At 46.5% G+C, this 21,531-nt stretch overlaps 1 protein-coding gene across 13 annotated transcripts in view; it reads left to right on the top strand.

Moving 5' to 3' along the window:
* The window catches only part of Sipa1l1 (signal induced proliferation associated 1 like 1), a 306,912-nt gene that overhangs the window by 274,081 nt on the left and 11,300 nt on the right, over nt 1-21,531 (top strand). For 12 of the 13 annotated variants that reach the window (XM_052739397.1, XM_052739386.1, XM_052739390.1 and 9 more), the window contains 4 exons: nt 2,325-2,443; nt 4,215-4,657; nt 17,204-17,443; nt 18,142-18,307. In XM_052739397.1, coding sequence (XP_052595357.1) covers nt 2,325-2,443; nt 4,215-4,657; nt 17,204-17,443; nt 18,142-18,307 — 968 coding nt within the window. Of the gene's footprint in view, nt 1-1,836; nt 1,900-2,324; nt 2,444-4,214; nt 4,658-17,203; nt 17,444-18,141; nt 18,308-21,531 lie in introns of all 13 variants that reach the window. The other variant, XM_052739398.1, reaches the window with a different exon arrangement.

Raw genomic sequence — 21,531 nt, 5'->3', positions numbered from 1 at the left:
AGATACACATTTCATGCCTGAAACAACTTTTAAGGCAAAGAAGACCTACCTTATGTTTCTTGAAGGTTGATGGGTTTGTCCTATGTGAATGACGGTGCCTAGGTAAATACATGAAAGTTGAGGAAGAGAAGTGTGATTCCTGGGTCCTGAAGACATGCTTTGTTCCATTGTGCTTTGTTATTTAAGCCATCTGTCACTCCTCAGTCTTATCCCACCCACCCCCAACTCAGAAAACCTGAGCATATTCTCTCTGCTTTCCTGCTCCTTACAGAATGTCTGTAATCCCCAATGTCTTGGTACTGTTGGGATGGTGACATCACATATGAACAGGCTCCTCTGCAGCATTACCTTAGTGGCTTTCTCTGACTCCCAGTGCAGACTCTGACCAAGGCTGCAGCAAGCCTTTGTATGCCCAGTATCACGGGGAACCGGAAGGTGTCTGGGGACCAGGATAGTTAGACAGTCCATCATCCACCCATATTCCTCCCCTCGCATGAAGTGCTCTCCAGTCTTCTTCCTCCTGCATCTTCTTCAGTGTAGTGACATCTCACTCTTCACAACTTACAATGCCAGTGTGGATTTAGATGACTCCTGAGCACACTGGTTCATCCTTCTGGTACAGTATAACTTTAAATCAAACTGATAGTCAGATGCCCCAGGGCTGGCCTGGGAAGACTTCACTGTATTGTGTGAAATGAAATTGGTGGCTTTTCTTCTCTTAAAATCTATTAGCTGGGCATGGTGGATCATACCTTTAATCCCAAACTAGGGCATGGGGGTTGGCTGATTTAGGAGAATGCCATCACTTCAAAGCTCTGTTGGGCTACAGAGTGAGTTCCAGACTAGTATAGGCTACAGAGTGAGATCCTGTTTCAAAATGCTTTACAATACATATTTTAATTTGGGGATCCCAGCATTGCAGGAGAATAAGCCAGCCTTCCCTAATTGGCATATCATAAGGAATCCAGGCCTTGATTGATGTCCAGGCTGCCCAGCCTTTGAAATAAGATTTAGTCATCTGTGAAGGTCACACTTAAAAGCTACAGTCAGGTTACAAAATAAAGAAAAGGGGGAAAATATCCTATAATGATGTGGCTGGATGTGGTGGTATACACCTTCAATCCCAGTGCTCAGGAGGCAGAAGCAGGGGGATCTCCATGTGTTCAAGGCCAACCTGGCCAGCCAGGGCTGCATAGTAAGAGCCTGTTGCAAAATAAAGTGTGTGTGTGTGTGTGTGTGTGTGTGTGTGTGTGTGTGTGTGTGTGTGTGTGTATCCCATAATGTTTCCAGTAAGTTAACCATTTTTTGTTGTTGTTGGTTGCATTCGTAACCATCCTCAATTTCATGTGTCCTGTGGGCCTTTGGACATGCCTGGCAGCCATCCTAGGGAAAATATACAAAGAACAAGTTAGATTTTTCCTGGCTCAGTATGTGATGCATAGAGTTGACCTCCCCACACTTGTTGTGGATGTAACTGATACCTGCTAGGCAGGCTCATCCATCCTTGCTGCCAGTGTGCTGTGTACTCGTTCCTTCTGACAGTGTGGGCAGGCTCAGCTTGATTCACAGGATCACTGGTCTCCATGGATGTTTGTTTCTACCTCACTGCTCCTGGAAATGATGTCGAGTCACACTCCAGGAGCAGGCTGCCTGGTCCACTGCAGATCAGGAAGGGTGTTGGAGAAGTCCAGAATTCTTGCTCTTAGCTGTAGGTGGTCAGGGTAGATCACTGCCTCTTGTCTCGGGGACCCCCATCTTGAATGCCAGTGTGGCGCCTGAAAGGAAGCGATCATTTGAAGTAAACTAGCTGCTGTGTATCTGTTCTGTCATGCTCAGCTTACAGTTATAGAGGACCTCAGGGATGCAATTCTTTTGTCCTCCAGCAGCATGAATTCACAGGTAAAATGATCCCAGAGTATCACGGTAAGTAATATGTGATTGCATCCATGCCTGTCTAGGGAATGGACACTGCACTAGATTAGCCTCCCTGCAGCGAGTGATTCCTGAGTTTAACTCATGTATTCTGAACTTCCCCCAAAGCAAGTTAGTTCCAAACTTTGCTGCATTGTTCATGGCCTTTGGTTTGGTGGCACTTGGTTATGCTAATGTGTATGGTGTGACATCTTGTCACCAGCTGCAAGCTTTCTCCTTCAGCCACCTAGTTACTGACATGCTGTCTCTTGTGTAGACTCCTAACAAGCTTGCTGCTGGTGCCCAGAATTGGCTGGTCAGTGAGCTCTGAGAGGTGGGGTGGCAGGCCATTTTCATGTGGTAGCTATACTCTATTTAGTGCCTGTACCATAATGTCCTGTGCTGTGTTCCAGAGCCTACATGCCATCTCCCAGCAGTATCAAAGGTACTGCCTGCTTTCCGAGACAGTCCCAGTGGGAGATTAATTCGTCAGGATCCAGTGGTTCACTTGTCTCCAAACAAACAAGGCCATGTAAGTTTACCATAAGCTTAACGAAATAACTGCTTTCCAGCAATGTATCGTGATTCCTGTAATTTGAAAATGGCACCCACCTGTTCTACCCCAACTCTGTGTGTCAGAAGGCAAGATATTTTAGACTTGGGATTTGCACAGCCCAGATTCTGAGATGCTTTAGTGTAAACTACATTCTGAGGAGTGTATCTGCATCCCCACAAGTCTTTAGGAAGGTTCAAGAATTCAGAAAAAGTCCGAATGTTAGAAGGAGAGCTGTGCAACAAAGAGGTTTTACCCCTCAGCATAGCTGGAAGTAAGTGAGTGAGGCCAGGTCATGTGATCTGTTATTAAACACAGATCAAAAATTCTTATCCATGTTGTAGCTGTACTTGCAGTTCATTCTCTTTTGAGACTGAAGAGTATTCCATTGATGGATGGGGATGGATATATATATAATATTTTTAATCTCTTTATGAGTTAGTAGTCCCTTGGCTTGTATCTTCTTATATCTATTATGATGACTGCTACAAACACTCATGCTTTTATATTTGTGAATATACATTTTTCTCTCTCGAGTCTGTATCAAGAATGAAATTACAGCAATTTACTGTGGCTACTGCCCAGTTTTCATTCCTAATAATCCCCCTCTTCTGTCCGCTGTTTGGTTTGGAGGGATTCTTGTGTGTGTAAAGTCCTCACTATCCTTGCTCTGCATTTCCCTACGGCCAGCGACACTGGGCACCTTGCCTTGTGGTTGTTGATTTTTATTTTGTTTTGTTTTTTTGTTTTCGAGACAGGGTTTCTCTGTGTAGCTTTGAAGCCTGTCCTGGAACTAGCTCTGTTGACCAGGCTGGCCTTGAACTCACAGAGATCCACCCGTCTCTGCCTCCCGATGCTGGGATTAAAGGTGTGCGCCACCACCGCCCAGCATGGTTGTTGATATTTAAGTGTCTTCTTTGCAGAAGCAACTGTTTACATGTCACACCATTTTTAATTCATTAGTTTTGATAAAATCCAGTTTCCATGTCTGTTGTCCTAGCTAAGAAACCATGGTGTAACCCATGGTCATGGAGATTTACACCTGCTTTGTCTCAGGGTTCAAAAGTTTAGCTTGTACATTTAGGTCTCTTAAGTTGGTTTTTTTGGTTTTTTTTTTTTCCCTATGCAGTAAGGATTCAACAACTTCTGGTTTTGGTTTGTTTGTTTGGTTGGTTGGTTGGTTGGTTGGTTTGGGGTTTTTTGGCATGTGAATATCCAGTTGTCTCTTCGCCATTTATTAATGAGACCAGTTTTCCCCTGTGGAATTATCTTGGCATCTCTGTGTAGATCTAACTTTCAGCCTCGGTAGGAAAGCTGTCTCCTAAGCAGTTGCTAAGTGGGAAAACACAAGAGTTCAGACTTAGTTCATCTCAGATTCTGCCTGTTAGCTACTGAGGATGGCTTCTAGAGTCACTTGGGAATACCATTTCCTTTCTCTGTTAAGATAATAAAGAAGTCAGTGACAGCTTATATTTTCCTGGTTAAAGTGATCTTTATGCCATTGTGTTGTTATGTTGGCCTAAGTGAAATAATGGAAGATGGATTCTCGGAGGACATGTACCATCTCTGCCAGAACCATGTACCACAGAAGAGTCCATCAGTCTGAGTGCTGTTCCCAGTCACTCTTAACCTTATTTTGACTTGTTATTAGAGCTTTGTAACTAGACACATGGCGGAGTGTCACCGGTGACCCTTTCTTGGTGTTCAGGGCACGTCCCCTGCATGTAAGTAACTCTGGCTTCCCTTGTAGTCTGACAGCCACTACTCCAGCCACTCCAGCAGCAACACCCTCTCCAGCAATGCATCCAGTGCCCACAGTGACGAGAAGTGGTATGATGGGGACCGCACGGAGTCTGAACTCAACAGCTATAACTACCTACAGGGCACCTCTGCTGACAGTGGCATCGATACCACCTCCTACGGCCTCAGCCATGGCAGCACGGCCTCCCTGGGGGCCGCCACTTCGTCACCTCGTTCAGGGCCAGGCAAAGAGAAGGTGGCACCCTTGTGGCACAGCTCCAGCGAAGTGCTGTCCCTGGCAGATCGGACCTTAGAGACTGAGGGCCATGGCATGGACAGGAAAACAGAGTCCTCTCTGAGCCTGGACATCCACAGCAAGAGCCAGGGTGGCTCGAGCCCACTAACCAGGGAGAACAGCACCTTCAGCATAAACGATGCCGCATCCCACACCAGGTAAGTGCCCTCTGAGCCTGCCTGCCTGCCCGCCCTCAGGGTTCCCCACCTCCCCCACTTTAATATGTAGTAATGTCCTCAGGGGCACTGGAGTCAGGGTACATTTATTTATAAACACTATATCTTTATATGCTGTTATATTTTATGCCATTTATTTCTCAGCAAAAGTTCAGCAATCTTAATGCGATATTTCAAATTGGGAGAAAATTTTGCAGATGTATTCATTGTAAAGTTGTTGTTTTTTTTTTTTAATTTCCCTAACTACATTCCAGAATTAGAGTTTTCTAATTTTGATTTTCAGCATTGATATATAGTGAATATAGAGGGCTACAGATTTTTTAAGATACTTGAATGTCTTGACTATATTTTTGAAACAAAGTGGTTTTTCCTAAGATGGGCAGCTTTTCCTTAGTGCCCAGCACATCATCTCCCAGCTTCGTGCCCTAGCCCATCGCTTACCCCATGTTTCCCTTGCTGGTTCCTGACAGTGACGCATTGATGGTGGAAATGCCCATCACAAAAGCCTAGCTGAAGTGCAGCATGCCCTTCCCACAGCGGAAGCACACTTCTCTGGGGTCCTTGCTCATCACTCCACTAAGTAGAGTAAAAGCTGTCCTCCATGTCCTCAAATCCACAGTGCAAGAGGACTGTCTGAGGGAGGAGGCGTTCCATTTCTGCTCTACCTCTGTACATCTCCGGTCGGTCGTTTCTCCTTTTGCCTTTCACTGCCCCACCTAGCAGTGAAGACTAATTTAGCATTTGAGTTTTCCAAATGACAGGACCTGTGTATAATTTGCTATTAAGCCCCAGATCACCCTGGTGGGAAGAGACATCCGCTTTATTTGTACTTGACTGAGTCAGTGCAGCACCCAGCTTTCTCTTCGTGTCTCTGTTCTTGCTGAGGAAGTTTTTTGTTGTTGTTGTTGTTGTTTGTTGTTTTGTTTTGTTTTTTTGGTCTATCAAGACAGGGTTTCTCTTGTGTAGCTTTGGAGCCTTTCCTGGATCTCGCTCTGTTGACCAGGCTGGCCTCGAACTCACAGAGATCCGCCTACCTCTGCCTCCCGAGTGCTGGGATCAAAGGCGTGCGCCACCACCGCCCAGCTTGCTGAGGAAGTTTTAAGTTTCTCTTCTCTTCAAGGTCGAGGCTGTGTGACTGGATGCATCTCCCAAGCAGTGTCTCTGGTTGTCATCCCTGCATTCCAGCTCGATGTTATTTTTGAGATTGTATTTTAGTTAGGTTTCTCCCTTCTTCCCCTTCCTCCCTCCAAACTCTCTCATACTTCTCCCCACTTTCCTTCAAATTCACGACCTCTTTTTCGTTAACTATTACAGTCGTTAAGTCTATACATTATATATGTATAGACATATATATTCCTAAATGTAACCTGCTCATTCCATATAGTGTTACTTGTATGTATGTTCTCACGGCTGACCATTTGACAAGGAGCTGGTGCTCTCTTCCCTGGGGAGGACCCCTTTCCCACTCGCAGCTCTCCTTAATTACCTGTAGTTCTTTGTGTAGGGTTGGGGCCCCATGGGCTTTCCCTCCTGCAGTTTGGCCTGTCTGCTGGTGTCCTCCTTGTTCAGTCCATGTTTGGGCGCTCATGTTGGTGAGACTATATAGCTGTAGCTTCTGATACTACCAGGAGATTTTAAAATGACTGTACTCTGGAAACTCCATGTACCTCGAGCAGCAGTGACCTTGAGAAAGTAGCCTCAGGATCCCATTGTTCTATAGTTCAGGAGCTAGAGTATTTGGCTCAGCAAGAGTAAGGGATGTGTTAGAACAGAAAGGTGGGCCCCAAATGCCCTTAGCAATACAGACAACCTGGTAGAATAGCACCTTGCCGGCTGCTTCTAGTGTGACCCTCCGTTGTATTAGTTAGACTGCTAATGTCCCTCGGCATGGGTCAGAACTGAGTGGTTCCTAGAAACCTAGATTTCGGTTTCATTGATTCTCAGTTGCTCATTTTAGAAGGGGACCTTTTCCTAATGACAGGAATGCACCTGAAGAGAGACTCTGATCCTTGGTCTAACCTGAGGCAGCAGAAAGTGAGCTGAGGAGGGATGGTCTAGAATGGTGTGACCACAGAGCAAGGTTGAGAAGAGCTGGACCCAGGTACCGAACCACAAAATACTGAGGCTGTGCTGCGACAAGCCCAGCGCACGCACACACGCATGCACGCACGCACGCACGCACGCACGCACTCACTCACTCACTCACTCACTCACTCACTCACTCACTCACTTTCTCTCTGGAAGCAGGCACCTGGGTTTTCCTTGTGCTGACCAGACCTGCCAAAGCCTCAGGAAGGATTATCTAGACTTTCTGCTTCAGATGGGCTATGTGGAATCATTGAAGTCATTGCTTAGAAATAGCTGTACTATTGGAAGCCAAACTCACTAGAGAAGAATATGGTCTTTCAGAAGGGCGGCAGGGCTTCCCACCCACCGGAGACTTGAGTCACACTGGTTTCTAGACTCCTGGTAAACAGGCATACTTTTTCAGGTCTGTTGGTCTTGGCAGAGTGAGCTGGCTAATCAGAGCTGAAGCAGCCTCCCCTTTCTAGAGGAAGAGAGGACTAAGCCACAAATGTGCATTGCTGGGGAGCTGAAGTCACAGCCAATTAGAGTGTTTGTGTCCTCTGAAGACAGGAGCAGCAATTAATGTGGAGATCTCTTGACAGTGCATAAAAGAGCTTGTACCTGGGACTTGGTGACAAAATTTAAATTACTGTGATTAAGTTCCCCTCCATATTTCTGGCTAGGCTGGCCTCCCCTCTGTCCTCCAGTCTCCCTGTTGATGACTGCGCAGGTTTTTTGTGGCACCCTTGAGAACTGCATTAATGCAGGTTGATAATTACATGGGGATGTTATATTTGAAAGTCATTAAGAGAAGCCGTCCCTACAGATAACTTGCTGTGGGGGTAGAGAATATGCAGCCTAGGTTTTAATTTTTATCTTTTTATAATTGATCTTTCCCTTTTAGATCTTAAAATGTATCACTCAAAAAAAAAAAGATTTATAGTGAACATAGAGATGAAGGTAACACTAACTTTAATATATTCGTTCACAATTTTTAATACATTCCTAATAGCTGGAATTGTTGGTTTTTCCTTAAGAGTTCTGGCTATGACAGTGGGCAAGGTCAGTATATGGGGTAATGCCTCAGTTAATGGAAAGTGGCTGTAAAGCCCCAATGTGCTCTGGATCTGCTGCCCTTGAGCACACACCCTACAGAAAGCTTCAGGAGCCTACCTCATCCTTACACATGGTACCCTTGTTAGCAGACTGTGTCACTGACGAAGTGCCTGGCACAAACAGCACACTGGTGGGAAGATTTACTCCGGGTCATCGTTTCAAGGGTTTCAGTCTAAGATGTGCTCGGTCCGTTGCTGGGGTCCAGGCTAAGGCAGGACACAGCATGGTGGTGGTAGCGGGGATGGGCAGAGCCTGCCCCGCCTCCTGGTGGCCTAGAAACAGAGAGAGACGGACACACAAGGTAGCAAGAGCAGCCCTGGGAAAGAGTCCCGTCTCCAGTTTTCACCCCCCAAATGCCACTGTGTTGAGAGTCCTCCAGTGGGTCACTCCTTCATTAGCTCCAAGCCCTCGTGAGCTAGTCATTACTTGGTCAACTGGGGGCCAAGCCTTTAGCCAGCAGTTCTCAACCAGTGGGTCGTGACCCTTTTGGCAAATCTCTAGCTCCAAAAACTACTTACATTATGATTCATAGCAGTAGCAAAATGACAGTTATGAAGTAGCAATGACAATAATTTTATGGTTGGGGTCACCACACATGAGGAGCTGTGTTAAAGGGTCCCAGCATTAGGGAGGTGGAGAACCACTGGCTTTAGCACATCAGCCTTTGGGGAGGATCTGTCATACTGAACTCCTGTCACTTCTTTCTATCGTCACTCTTGTTAATCAGCCATTCTGCTGGCCTCAGAACTCCTTTTGGCTTCCTGGAGCCCCTGAGAGCCTCTAGGCATTGGGACCCATTATCTTTAGTGTCACCTCAGAGGACTCCCACCGAGCAGGCCTACCCTGAGCTCCTGTACGCTCAAGTACCACCTGAGCATTTCAGCAGGTGGGTCCTGATGGACAAGCAGGAAATGCTCTGGCCTGATGCTTCTGCTTGCTGCTGGATGGGAAAAGGTCTCTACGAGGAGAATTCAAACATCACATAAATTCTCAACTCATGACTTCAGAGATGCACCCCCTGTTTCAGAGCTTCCTGCCAGCACATCTGCTTTCATGGATAGTTTTAGTACTTAAGTGTGTTAGTACTGAAGGCCTTGTATATCTAGCATGAGCTGTTGAAAAGTTATTTCTAGGTAAAAGGTTTTTTTGTTTTTTTTTTTTTAACTTTAACAAAACAAGGAAGAAGTTGGTCATTCTGATAGTCACCAGAGGGGCCGGTTCAAGACCAAGAAAACTGCCTGCCTGTAATACAGCTGTTTTGTGAATGGGCCTTTTCTAGTTGACCTCATAAGCTAATGAATTGTTCATGCCAGAAAAACTCTTTCCTGGGAGTGGTGAGGGGGCTTCATGGGTGGAGCTCACACGGCCTGCTGGGCTATGTCTGTGTGTCTGTCCTACGGCTGCTGTGTTTAAATCCTGTCCTCTAGATCTGAGCCTCTTTCAGATGTAAGAGAGAATCCTTCCTGCTTTGTTTAGAAATTGTCCCATTGTTTTTATATGCAGTGGTTTTTGCCCTAAATCTTTTCTGGATGGAATTTTGTCAGTAGTTAACAGTTAATTGCCTGTCTTCTTCGCCCCATCCCCACCCTCTATTCCCAAGTACAGAGAACTGAGCCCACAGCCTTGCATTTGGTAGCCAGGTGCTATACCAATGAGCCACATCTCCAACTCTTTACTTTTTGATTCTGAGCAGAGTTTTACTACGTTTTCCAGACTGGCCTTGAACTTGAGATCCTCCTGCCACAGCCAGGCCTGATAGTCTTCATTTTTCTCCCTTGGTTGAGAATACTGTTTTTCTAAGTATTATAGACTAATTCAGAATTTGAAACTGCAGTGTCTGGAATTCAAAACACAGACCTTTGGTTGGAAGCTGTGGGCATCTCCATTTGAGCCCATCAGTGAATTTCATTGTGTGCAGAGCTCTGCATACAGCGAGCATTAGGGATGCATTGCTCTGCTTTTGCCGAGCAGGCTTCAGCCCGTCTGGATGGAGCATCTTGCTGGATCTCCTCTAGCCTGTAGGAGAGACTACTATTTGATGTGGACTTCGGTGACCAGCAGGAATAGGAAATAGAGCCACTGTGGCTGAAATTTAAAGTGCATGTTCAGCAGTGAGCCCTCTGTTAAGGCTTGAGGATCTGATGTAGAGCTGCCCCACAGCCCTGCCCCTCAGAACAACCTTCACTTGGCTGAAGTGGCAAGCCCAGGCCTTCCAAATGCATGAAGTAGAGGCCCAAAGCAATGCGGCAACGCAGTCCATTATTTGCCACTCTGAGCATGCTCTCTCTCAGGGTAAGAATTCATGTATATGTTTCATTAAGGAGAAAAGGACTCCATAGAAGAGGTTCCAGGGCCTCTCTGCCAGTTCAGCCCTGAACAGTCTCCTCCCTGTCAACATTTTGCCGTATTCCTCCAGCTACAGCCAAAACCCTCTTAAGAGAGAAGTGGTTTTGTTCAGCCAAGTCCTTTCTAAACACGAAGGGGAATGTTTGGTTTTGTTTTTACTTCTAAGGTTAAGAGGAGATCCGATTGATTCTGTCTGCCTTAGCCTCGATAAGTCAATGACTGTTTGAAAGGAAAGAATGTATTACACCCTTTACCACAGGCAAGGCAAGCGAGAGACTCAGCACCATGGACTTGAGCCTGAAATCAATGCCATGTCTTTTCTGCCACTGTCCAGCTCTGTGGCCTGTGACCAGTCTCACCCCTACTGTGAGCAGGTGTTTATTTTCTGTTTCTCTTGCGTAGTTGGGTGTTGCAGACTACCTCACCTTGTGGTCCACAATGATCCATGAGGCCTCTTCTGCGCCCACCTCATTCCTCAGGCTGAATGTGCATGCTTTCTGCTCACCAGACACTCGCTTCTTGCAAAGGAGCAGCTTTCTTTCCTGAGCCCACTCTGCCCCCTGCCAGATTAACCACCAGACTCTCTTGCCCATCTCCCCTAGTGCTTGAACACTGTGTCTCCTGGAGCCCTCCCGAATGAGGGAGCTGGTAGTAGAGCATTCGCCAGTGTTGAACACGGTGGGAGGAGTCCCGCTTCATCATTGCCCTCCATTACCTGTCACCCAAAGACTTGTTATTTGCACAAGCAATCCCAGGAAACTGTATCAGCTACCCTGTCTTTGGTCATAGGCCAGCATCCAGCCTTTGCCCAGATTTTGTCACAGCCATTTGACAGGTGACTAATTGCTGCTTTCCCTCTCAGAAAATACCATCCTTCACAGGCCAGCTCTGAAACTCAAGCCCTCATGCCATGCCCCACTCTCAGATGTCTCCAAGCATCTCTCTGGCAACTCCCCATAGCAGACAGTGGGCAGCAGCTGTTGCTGCACAGGGAAGAATAGTCTCCGTGGTGATGCAGACATTTAGAAGGGCATCCTCAGCCCAAGTACGCAGGATTGGTACCTGGAAATTTGACTGACATCTGTGCTCCCTTTTCCTGCTGGTTCCTTCTTTGTAGGGTCAGCAGGAGATGCAAGCAGCTCCCACCTTACTAGTGGGCCTTCTGCAGGTGGCCAGCCCCTCCTATTAAGACACACAGGAAGTCACCAGGCTCCTGCACCTTTCTTTATTCACAGCTTGTTCAGGCCTTAAGTTGTGATGAGAAGTCTGGACAGGTCAGACTGGCCTGGGCTCCTGGCCACCTTGTTGCCCTTTCTTTTACCTTGGTTTGTAGCAATACATGTGTGTCCTCTCTTCTTCCCTAGAATGGCCAAAGAAACCAGAGCTGTTCCGTTTCTTAGGAAAGGGAAAGTGTCCTAGAGTGTAGATGAAAATTGAAGATGCAGGGTCCAGGGATGTCCTGCCAGGATGCTCAGTGATCTGCTTTGGCCATCCATGCTCACAGTTAAACTGGCTTTTCGTATAGCAGAAAGGAATCGATACAACATTGTCATTTCCTTTTTGTTCCACATTGTTGCCTCATTACCTTACACGGTTCTTAGGACTCAAGGCTCTGTGAGTTAGACAGAACCACAGCATACTGAATTAACAAGAGTTCCCCAAGGTAATGAAACAGCCCAGCTGTCTGGGTCCCCTTTAACTCAGAGCTGTCAATTTGGCCTTGACCGTGGTATAATTAAACTCCCTCCAGAGTCTCTTGGTGAAGTATATGGCTGTACTACCTGGAGGTGGTCATAGGCCCGCAGGGGGTCAGCTCCAGGAGGCTCCACCCAGAGCCTGAGCTGGAACTGTGTAGGAAAGGAGGAGACAGACCTGTGTGGGAAGGTGAAAAGTTTATAGTCTCAGATAGCAGTTCTTAGTTCTAGGAAATGTTCAGTACATAGGTTTCTTTGACTCAAGAAAATGTATACGAGCTCTCAACTCTTCATCAATATCGGCTCCTGCAGAGACCACAGTATTGTTTCAGAAACATGGTGTCCTTGGCTTTAACTCCTGAATCGGGGCAGACATAAAGTGGGGATTTGACCAGATTAGAGCAGTATGAGCAATTCAGCTGGACTCAAGTGGTGGTTCTCAAACTGGGTGCACACTCAGAGAGGTTGTGGCCACGTGCAGGCACTGATCCAGCTCTGCCTCAGTGGATCTCTGGGATTAGAACTCCAAGGCACTGACTTCTGCTGCCAGAGGTGTGTGCACTAAGGAAGGAAGACAGGTCAGTGAATTTCCATTCTTTTCTCTTTCTGCCTTTGTTCCCAGATGTAATCAGTTCTTAAACAGGGCTGTCTGCTTATAACCAAATAAACAGACGTATGCTGGCATTTCACACCTGGGACCGAGTATTAGCCATCATAGTCATAGATCAAACGGTTTAGTTAAGTGGCTCACTAGTGAGGATCTGATGTAAGCAGAAGCATCATTTGTATGTAGACTTAGTTATCACAATAAAAATAATGTCAAGTTTTAAGTACAATTGGGTAAAGCACTGTGCGCATCCATAATCTCACATTTGAGGTGGACTTACAGCTTACCATTGATTTAGCCTTGCCTTTCATCATATGTTGAGTGGTTACAGTTGCCGGGTACTATCCTAGGCATGAGGCATAAGGCATGCAGTAGCAAGCAAGGAAAAACAAAAGCAAAAAAGCCATCTCAGCCCTCTTGGGTTTGCACCCACCCAGGCAGACAGAGGACAGACAACAGAACCGAGTATGTAGCACTCTGCACAGGGCAGATGCTGAGGAGAAACCACACAGCAAGTATTTTGGGAAGAGCCTGCTGGGTTCCCGGGAGTAGTGGCCACGGAGAGGTAAAGTCCGCTTCAGAGTCTGTGCTGTAGTACAGACGCTCCCCGAATGCCAGTTAGGAAAATAACAGTTAAATTGACATGCACACTGCCGTCTCCTCTGAAAATTTCCCAGCCTCCTCTTTAACTTCCTCTTGGCATAGATCTGTGCAGCATAGCAGAGTGGTTTGTAAATTAATTAGCTGTATAATTTATTTTCTATTCTCCTGGCAAATTATTCCTGTTTTGACTCAACTTTAGCCTTTTAAAGTTCTAAAATTTTTGAAAGAATATCAAAGTATTTGAAAGTAAAATTTGGCAATTCAGGTGTACCTCAGGTACAGTAGATTGCAGAGGCTGGGTCATGGACCACAGCAACCTCTGGGAACACATTAGAAGTGTGAGTTCTCAGCAGGGCAGTGGTGGCGCACGCCTTTAATCCCAGAGGCAGAGGCAGGCGGATCTCTGTGAATTCGAGGCCAGCCTGGTCTACAGAGCGAGTTCCAAGACAGGCTCCAAAGCTACACAGAGAAACCCTGTCTCAAAAAAACAAACAAACAAACAAACAACAACAAAAGAAGTGTGAGTTCTCGTGTTGCTAACCATGTCCCACCTGCTACATTAGCATCTCTGGAGAGGGGGGACATAGTCAGCATTTTTAACATACTGCTATTTGAGAGCTGGCTCATATGACTATCCAAGGTCACTTACACATCCAAGATGTGTCACTTACACATCCAAGATGTGTAAGTTCTGCTCCAAATACCAACCAGGGTTAAGGCTTGGGACCTCCTAACTGTGTTCTTGGTGTGTGTGAAGAGATCCTAAAGCAAAATATAAATTTTAAAATCTGCAAACCGAAGACTAGAATCTTGTCTCCAGGTAACTAATGGACCCCCCCCCCGCCCCCCGCCCCCCCCTCGCACCTGCCATGCTGTTTAAAGCTGGTCTGAGGCCATCCTCCTGCACTGCAGAAGCACCTTGGCTGGCTGGCACTGCCTCCCCTCATGTGTGCTGTGCCTCTGGTGCCTCTCTGTGCGCTCGCTCTTCAGCCTTTGAAGTCTCTCCTTTTTCCTTCATTTCATTTTCACATTCTGCATCTTCTTTCTGGAGCAGAGATCTGCTGGTGTGTTGTTCTTACTGATTCAATAGCCAACAATTAAGAAATAGTTTTGCATCCTCCCTTTTAAGATGTATTATTTTCTTTTTTAACTGTATCTGTATGTCAGCAAGGGTATGTCTTATTGCCCTCAGAGGCAGTAAGAGGACTTTGGCTCTCCTGGAGTTACAGGTTGTGGTAAGCCACTGGGAACCAAACTCAGGTCCTCTGCAAAAGCAGTACATACTCTTAACCACTGAGCCATCTCTCTGGCCCCTCTTCTTAACTCTAAAAGCAGCCAGCTGGAATGTTTATCAGGGGGTAACATGTTACTGCTTTTAAATTTATGTTGTCCTTGGAGATGTTGAAGGGGTTCCACCTGTCATCTCTAGCTGGGAAAATGCTTGGGGGAAGAAAATGTTTGGGTATTAAAGTAAGACTGGTCATTTTTTATTCTGTTTTTCCAAGATTGGGCCTAGTTCTTCTCTATCATTATAAAAATAGAGCATTTGGCTCACTGTGTTCTGAAGTAATAAGACCACATTCATATTGAAAGCTCTCCAGATGGATTCTTCCCCCAATGCCTGTCCGGCTCTGGTTGCTGATCCCCAATGCTGACGTGGCCCCTCCCTGCATATTATTGACGTTTGCTTTTCTGTGGACTTTTTCACAGAAGGCTAACATTCCTAGGGCAGAAGACAGCAACAGTACGTGTACTTCCCACATGAACATAGATAAAGCAAAGTAGACCACTGACATTCCTCCATGCTCTGACCCCATTCCTTCCCCAGTCAGACTCATTTCCCACGATTCTAGACTTACAAGGATAGGCTCACACCCTCTGTGTTATTCTGTGTGGTGTCTTTTTCATCAACACAACAGTGCTGAGGTCTGTCCCTGTGTTCCAGGACACCTCAGTTTGTTTCCTTTGCTGGTTCCTGTTTGGGATGTCTCTCTGGTCTGAGGGTATTACATAGTCTTGAACACGCCTTTTTACATATAGGTGTGCTTTCTCTCAACGTGGTAGGTAGAAAAGCGATCGTTGTATCTGAAGGATGTATGTTCAGCCTCAGTAGAGGCTGTGGTCTGTTTGGCCACAAAGGTTGTAACAGGAACACATTAGCAACAGTCTGTAAGAGCTGTAGCTACATCATGTCCTCTCTGGCATGTGGTATTTTAATTTAGCTGTTCTGGTGGATGTGTGATTTAAAGCCTTGTGGTTTAATTTCTATTTTTGTGGTACTTGGTGATGGTGAGTGCTGATGTTTCCAGGTCTTAGATTTAATTCTTTTGAAATTATTGTTCAAATCATTGCCCTTTTTATTTGTTCACCCCGTTGCCATGTTTATTTTAGGAGTTTGGTTTATGTATTGAATAGGGACATAATGTTGGGTGTTTTTTCTACCCCTTTGGATGCATATTTCTTTATTGTCTTGGTTTGTTTTTCAAGGAAAGGTTTCTCTGTGTAGCCCTGGATATCCTGGAACTCACTCTGTAGACCAGGCTGGCTCCAACTCAGAGATCCGCCTGCTTCTGCCCTCCAGGTGCTGGAGTTAAAGGTGTGTGCCACCACCATCTGGCCTACATGGATATTTCTTAACTTTAATGGGCTTTCATATTTTCATGATCTCATTCAAAAACATGAAAATTTTCTTCCATGTTATAGTTGAGTCTGTGGTCTGTTTTAATATACAATCCAGGTATGACTGATTTATGTAAGGTTTGAGGCCAGTGTCAAGATTTGTTTTCATCGACACATTGTCTCAGGCTGTGGGGTCTGGGTTCTTTTCCTACCATGACTCCTTACAATAGTCTCATAGTTTCACAGTCGCATTCAAGTTGCCAAGACAGAGTTCCTGCACACTCTATTGTCATTTATTAAGCGGCGCTGTTTACTGTGTGAGAGAAGCCATGAGGCACAACAGAATCCACTATAAGAGTTTATTAAGGGAAGGGAATAGAAAGGGTGTGCATAGGCCTATGGAATGACCGTGCAGGAAGAGAGGGAAGGAATGAGTGGAACCCGCTTTTATAGGTCCCCCCTCTATACACACACATGTGCATATGGGCTTCCGTAGCTACACCACTCATGTGCATAGATTACATGATCACGCAGCACCAGATTACTTAGGCATAAGGCTCTGGGATGACTAAGCATCTTGCCTGGCTACTGGACAGCGCATGCGTGGTCATGTGGGGGAGTGGCCAGGAATTCCAACACCTATACTCAGTTTCCCTCTGTCATCTCCTCCCATTGCTGAGTGGTGCCTTTGTCACAGCGGCACGTCACTACTGATACCTTAATACTTGTTCAGTTAGGACCATTAGTTTTTAACAAAAAGCGCTACCAAGGAATGCAACTGTACATCTGTTGTAGGAGTCACCTGACGCTAGATTTCTTCTAAGCAGAACTCAGCAGTGCTCATAGTATGGATTTGGGCCCTCAGGAACCTCAGAAGGGAAGTACGGGGATCCTGCATGTGGGTGATTGAGATAAGCTCTCATCCCCAGCCTTGAAAAGTCTGCCTTGTTCAGTCTGAAAACTTGTCTGGTGATGAGCAGCCATTTTAAATCACTATGCCAAATCTCCAGGGACATAGACCTCACTCAGTGTGCCCTTGGCCTTGGGTGTCAAGGAGAGCCCTGTCCCTCCCTAACTTGGTCTCCCTCTGGTCCTTAGCCTGGTCTTAGTGTCACCATGACCCCCAGATCTGAGGAAGTCAAGACAGACAGACACTGAGATTTCTGCTCCTTGTCTGTCCTTTGCCCCTTCTGGACTTCAGCGGGGCCAGGGTGTTTGAGAGGGCTCCTCAGCTTTTACTTTTAACTACATGCAGACCAGGCCCCACTGTCCATTTATCACTTTGAGAGCAGACATCTAAATTTCAGGGAGAGAACAGGAAGGCCAGGTAGCCGTTCTTTTTAATCATTTATTTCTATTCAGATTTCATTTTTCTTTAACCTTGCCTTTACCCCCACCTTGGACACCACTTCTGCAGCTGACATGGTGACCCTGAGTATACACTGGAGTCACTGTCTCTTTCCGGCCTATCCACAGTACCATGAGCTCCCGACACTCTGCCAGCCCAGTGGTGTTCTCCAGTGCCAGAAGTTCACCCAAAGAGGAGCTTCATCCCACCACGTCCTCCCAGCTTGCACCATCCTTCTCCTCCTCTTCCTCATCCTCCTCTGGGCCCAGAACTTTCTACCCCCGCCAGGGTGCCACTAGCAAGTACCTGATTGGATGGAAAAAGCCAGAAGGAACCATTAACTCCGTGGGATTTATGGATACAAGGAAGTAAGAGTTCTTCTCCTTCTACGTAGTGGTTGATTTTCTCCATGTACAGAAAGAGCTGGGGCAACCTCTTGGCCCATGATGCTGGGCTGGAGGCTTGGGGTTGGAGGGATTGGCTTAGTGGAGGGGTTTTTTTCTTTCTTTTTTTAAATGAAAAATATTTTTCATACAATATATTCTGATAACACTTCTCTCCTCTCCCCAAGAGATTTTATTTGCTAAGTAAATTTTTTTCTCTAAATTATTCCTCTGCCTCATTGCTTGAGTAAGATGTACTATGAAACATTATGATCTGAGCTCTTTAGCTGTCCTCAGAAAGAGCTGTATGAAAGACATTCTGGGTGATTGAGCCTCCAGCGTTCTGTCAGTCACAGCCTTTCTGTGGACTGCTTCTCCGCTGGGCCATTGGGGCCGGGAGGATATTAGAAATGAGTGACTGCTCCGAGGATAAAGAACCTTTCCGTGTATTGGTCCTGTCGTTCGCCTCTGATGAGTACAGGTGGCACTGGGGATCCATCTCTGATCTCCTCTCAAGTCTGCTGCTGGTGTTGGCTGAATGGGCAAGTGGGTTCCTGTGGAGGAGGGGTTTACCCCATGGGTTTTGATCCTGTGTAAACAGGAGCCACGCCCTTTGTCTCCCTTCACGCCCCATGCACTTGAGCCAACCCTGTCAACTCCATTTCCACTGTCTCTTTCCCCAGGCGTCACCAGAGTGATGGCAATGAGATGTCCCACACTAGGCTCCGAGCTTCAACCAGGGACCTGCGGGCATCCCCCAAGCCCACCTCCAAGTCCACCATTGAGGAGGATCTAAAGAAACTCATCGACCTTGAGAGCCCAACTCCCGAATCACAGAAGAATTTCAAGGTAGAAGGTTGGCTGGGGTAATGGCGGCAGAAAGCCAGGTGTCAAGGGACCTTGGGCTGAGGGTGTTTGGACTGCTCTTCCTCAGTGCTGAGCGATCTGTCCCCACAGCCACACCTCTAGAGTGTGGGTTCCTGTCGAGCTGCCCTTTCCCCAGCCCTGTCTTGTAGTGTGTCCTATTCTGAGTGCATGATTCCTTGGTCTGCACCTAAGTGTCATCACTTCCAGGACTCTGTAAAGACATGTGACTCCCTGTCAGCTAGAATGTTTTCCATGTGGTCTCCAGTCTGCCTTCTGTCCCTAAGGTCCTCTTCTCACATGTGTCTCCAGCTTGCCTACTCATCTCCATGCCCCCATGCTGATGACCACAACTGATACTCTCTCTACATATCAATCAAGGGAACTGCCTCATGGCCAGACTCATAATTCTCTATATTCAAAGCCTCATTTCTCTCTCAGAATTCTAGACTGTGCAGGCCTTCCCTAGAGCCAAGTCTTCCTCTCCACCCATCTCAAATGCTCAAATGCAGCATTTGTGTGCTCGTCAGTGGCCAGCCTTCTGCTGAACATCTTGGCAGGTTTTTCTGCCTGCCTTGTTGCAGGGCCTGGGATGCTTCCGAAGGTTCCCTGCATCTGTATTCTCAAAGTGAGGGCCTGAGGAGTTCCTTCTCTCCCAGGAGTGAGGTATTTCTGCTGAGGTATTCTGGGCATCCCCAGGAGAAGGGAAGCCACTCCAGTAAGGACATGGCAGGGAACTCTTGTGGGTTTCTCTACTTGAATTTCTTCTGAACCTTGAACTTCACCCTGAGTTCAGGCTGACTAGAAAGCTCAGTTTCAGAATACTGAGAAAATGTTGGAAATGAAAGCTCGAAAATGTTATTAGATCTTCTTTTTACTCCAGCCCCACATTGGGACACCAAAATGTTGTTGTTTGTTTTTTCTACTCTTATACTCTTTTGGACTTTTTGCTCTTTGATCTTTTGGGGTTCCACCACCCAGCTCCCAAATAAATCACACATGGAAGCTTATTCTTAATCATAAATGCCTGGCCTTAGCTTGGCTTGTTTCTTGCCAGCTTTTCTTAACTTTAAATTATTCCATTTACCTTTGGCCTCTGGGCTTTTTCTTATTCTTTCTTCTGTAATATTCCATGGCTGGCTGTGTGGCTGTGTGGCTGGCCCCTAGCATCCACCTCTCCTTGTTCTCTTCCTCCTTTCTTCTTCCTCTCCCAGATTTCTCCTTCTGTATACTCTCCCTGCCTGCCAGCCCTGCCTGTCCTTTTCTTGCCTTGCTATTGGCTCTTTTGTTCTTTATTAGACCATCAGGTGTTTTAGACAGGCACAGTAACACAGCTTCACAGAGTTACACAAATGCAACATAAAGGAATGCAGCATATCTTTGCATCATTAAAGCAAATGTTCCACAGTACAAACCAATGTAACACATCCTAAAATAATATTCTACAACAAGAAAATCCTTCCCACATACCAGCCTCCACTACAGTCAGAGTGAGTGGTGCACCAGGCGAAGTGGCCTCGTGCTCCTGTCTCCTCCAGGCTTTTCTGTGCATGTATGTATAGATGCACCACCTGCATAGATCAGATACATCCCCTAAACTGAAAAATCAGCATTTACAGGAATTAATGTATCCCGAGGGCCACTCTGGAGTTTTGCTGAGAAATAAATGGTTTATTAACATGATTTATGTGACTAAATGATTTATGGATACAGCCATTCCTGACTTCCGTCATTTCTGTTTCAGAAGCCAGCACTTAGCAGTTCTGACTCATCATCCAGGGAACAAATGGTTCCCTTAGCAACCTTGAGAATGATGGCACGTGCAACTTAGCCATCATAACCCAAGATGACATATTAAAACTCTGTAGTCCCAGTTTCAATATAAAAATTATTTCAAATGTACTGTTTGAGGTTGGAGGATAGTAAAACTTGCCCTGCAAGGAATCTTTCCTCTAAATCTTCCTGAATGGCTTTTTTGGCTGGGGGTGAGCTCAGAGTTTCTGTTCCTTAGATTTACACATGCAGTAGGAATAATTGAAGGCAAATGTCTGTCTGCCCGTATTCCAGGTCCTGACTTTAGTTTCCGAAATGAAATACTTCAGCATTGCTATTTGAATCAGGGTGCACGTTCTCTGTGTTGCAACTCTACTAATATGAGACCCTCTGCAAAGGCAGTGCTCCTGCTGTCCCTGACCATTGCAGCAGACTGGAGCGGCCGTGGCCATGTGCTGATTTTCCTCTCCAGTTTATCCCTCTTGAGCTGGTTTGGTTTCACATGAGTTGAGCTAAGTGGCTGTGGTGTGTCTTCTGGTATAGACTTCTGAATGACCATGGCTCTGTGGTGTAAAGGGAGACTGGCATCGCCTTGAGAAGCCTCCCAGGCCTGTCCTGACTCAAGGCCTTCAGGCCAACAGCAAGCTTCAGGAAGGGGCCTAGGAAAGCCATTTCGGGGCTAAAGACTTGGAGCCTACTCGTATGCCACGATGGGCTCTCTATCCTATGAGCTGTCGGTCCTCACTTTTCTACCAGTAGAGCAGAATTAGTCCGTGCTCTGCCCCCAGGCTTGAGAATGCTGACACTGTGGCACTCACCTCACTGACAGAATGGGATTGCCTTGTTTGCTACAGGCAATATACTGTCCTGCATCCCAGCCAGTGATCTCAGGTGGACCAGAGCAAGGGACTCCACATAACACTAGTATGTAGGAAAAGCTTCCTGGGAGTGCTGGTGACTCCGTGTCGCTGACATTCTGGGCAATTGGGAATGATCAGAACAGGGGCAGTGTGGGGGGAAGGAGGTCTGAGTCACTGCTGGCAGGAGTGCAGATAGAATAAGCAGCCATCTCTGCTGGGCTGTGACCAAATTGGGGGAATCACTGGTCTCCAAATGGTTCAGTAGTTTTAAATTATTTTTAAAGTAAAATCATGCACAAAAGCTCAATTTGTAGAACCAAGTTTGTGATAGAAGAGATGGCTGACATCCCACCTAACCCTCTCCCTAGCAGTGAGCGCTGTAAGAAACTCTTTGGGCTCCTTGAAGCCTAATTTGAGACCCTGTTGGACCTGTCAGTGTGCCCTCTGAAATCTGGGTCTGACACCCAGCTTCGAGCTTCTTTCCCCAGGGCTGGTGGCACTGGTCCATAGCCCTGGGGAACCCCAGGCCCCACCCCCACAGCAGGCACGTGGTGGGTTTGTATACCTTTAAGCGTG

Source organism: Peromyscus californicus, unplaced genomic scaffold, assembly GCF_007827085.1.
Source record: "Peromyscus californicus insignis strain IS unplaced genomic scaffold, ASM782708v3 Scaffold_15__1_contigs__length_86483966, whole genome shotgun sequence".
Classification (NCBI taxonomy): Eukaryota; Metazoa; Chordata; class Mammalia; order Rodentia; family Cricetidae; genus Peromyscus; species Peromyscus californicus.
Note: the sequence above shows the minus strand (reverse complement) of the source record. Positions and strands in the feature narration are given on the sequence as shown.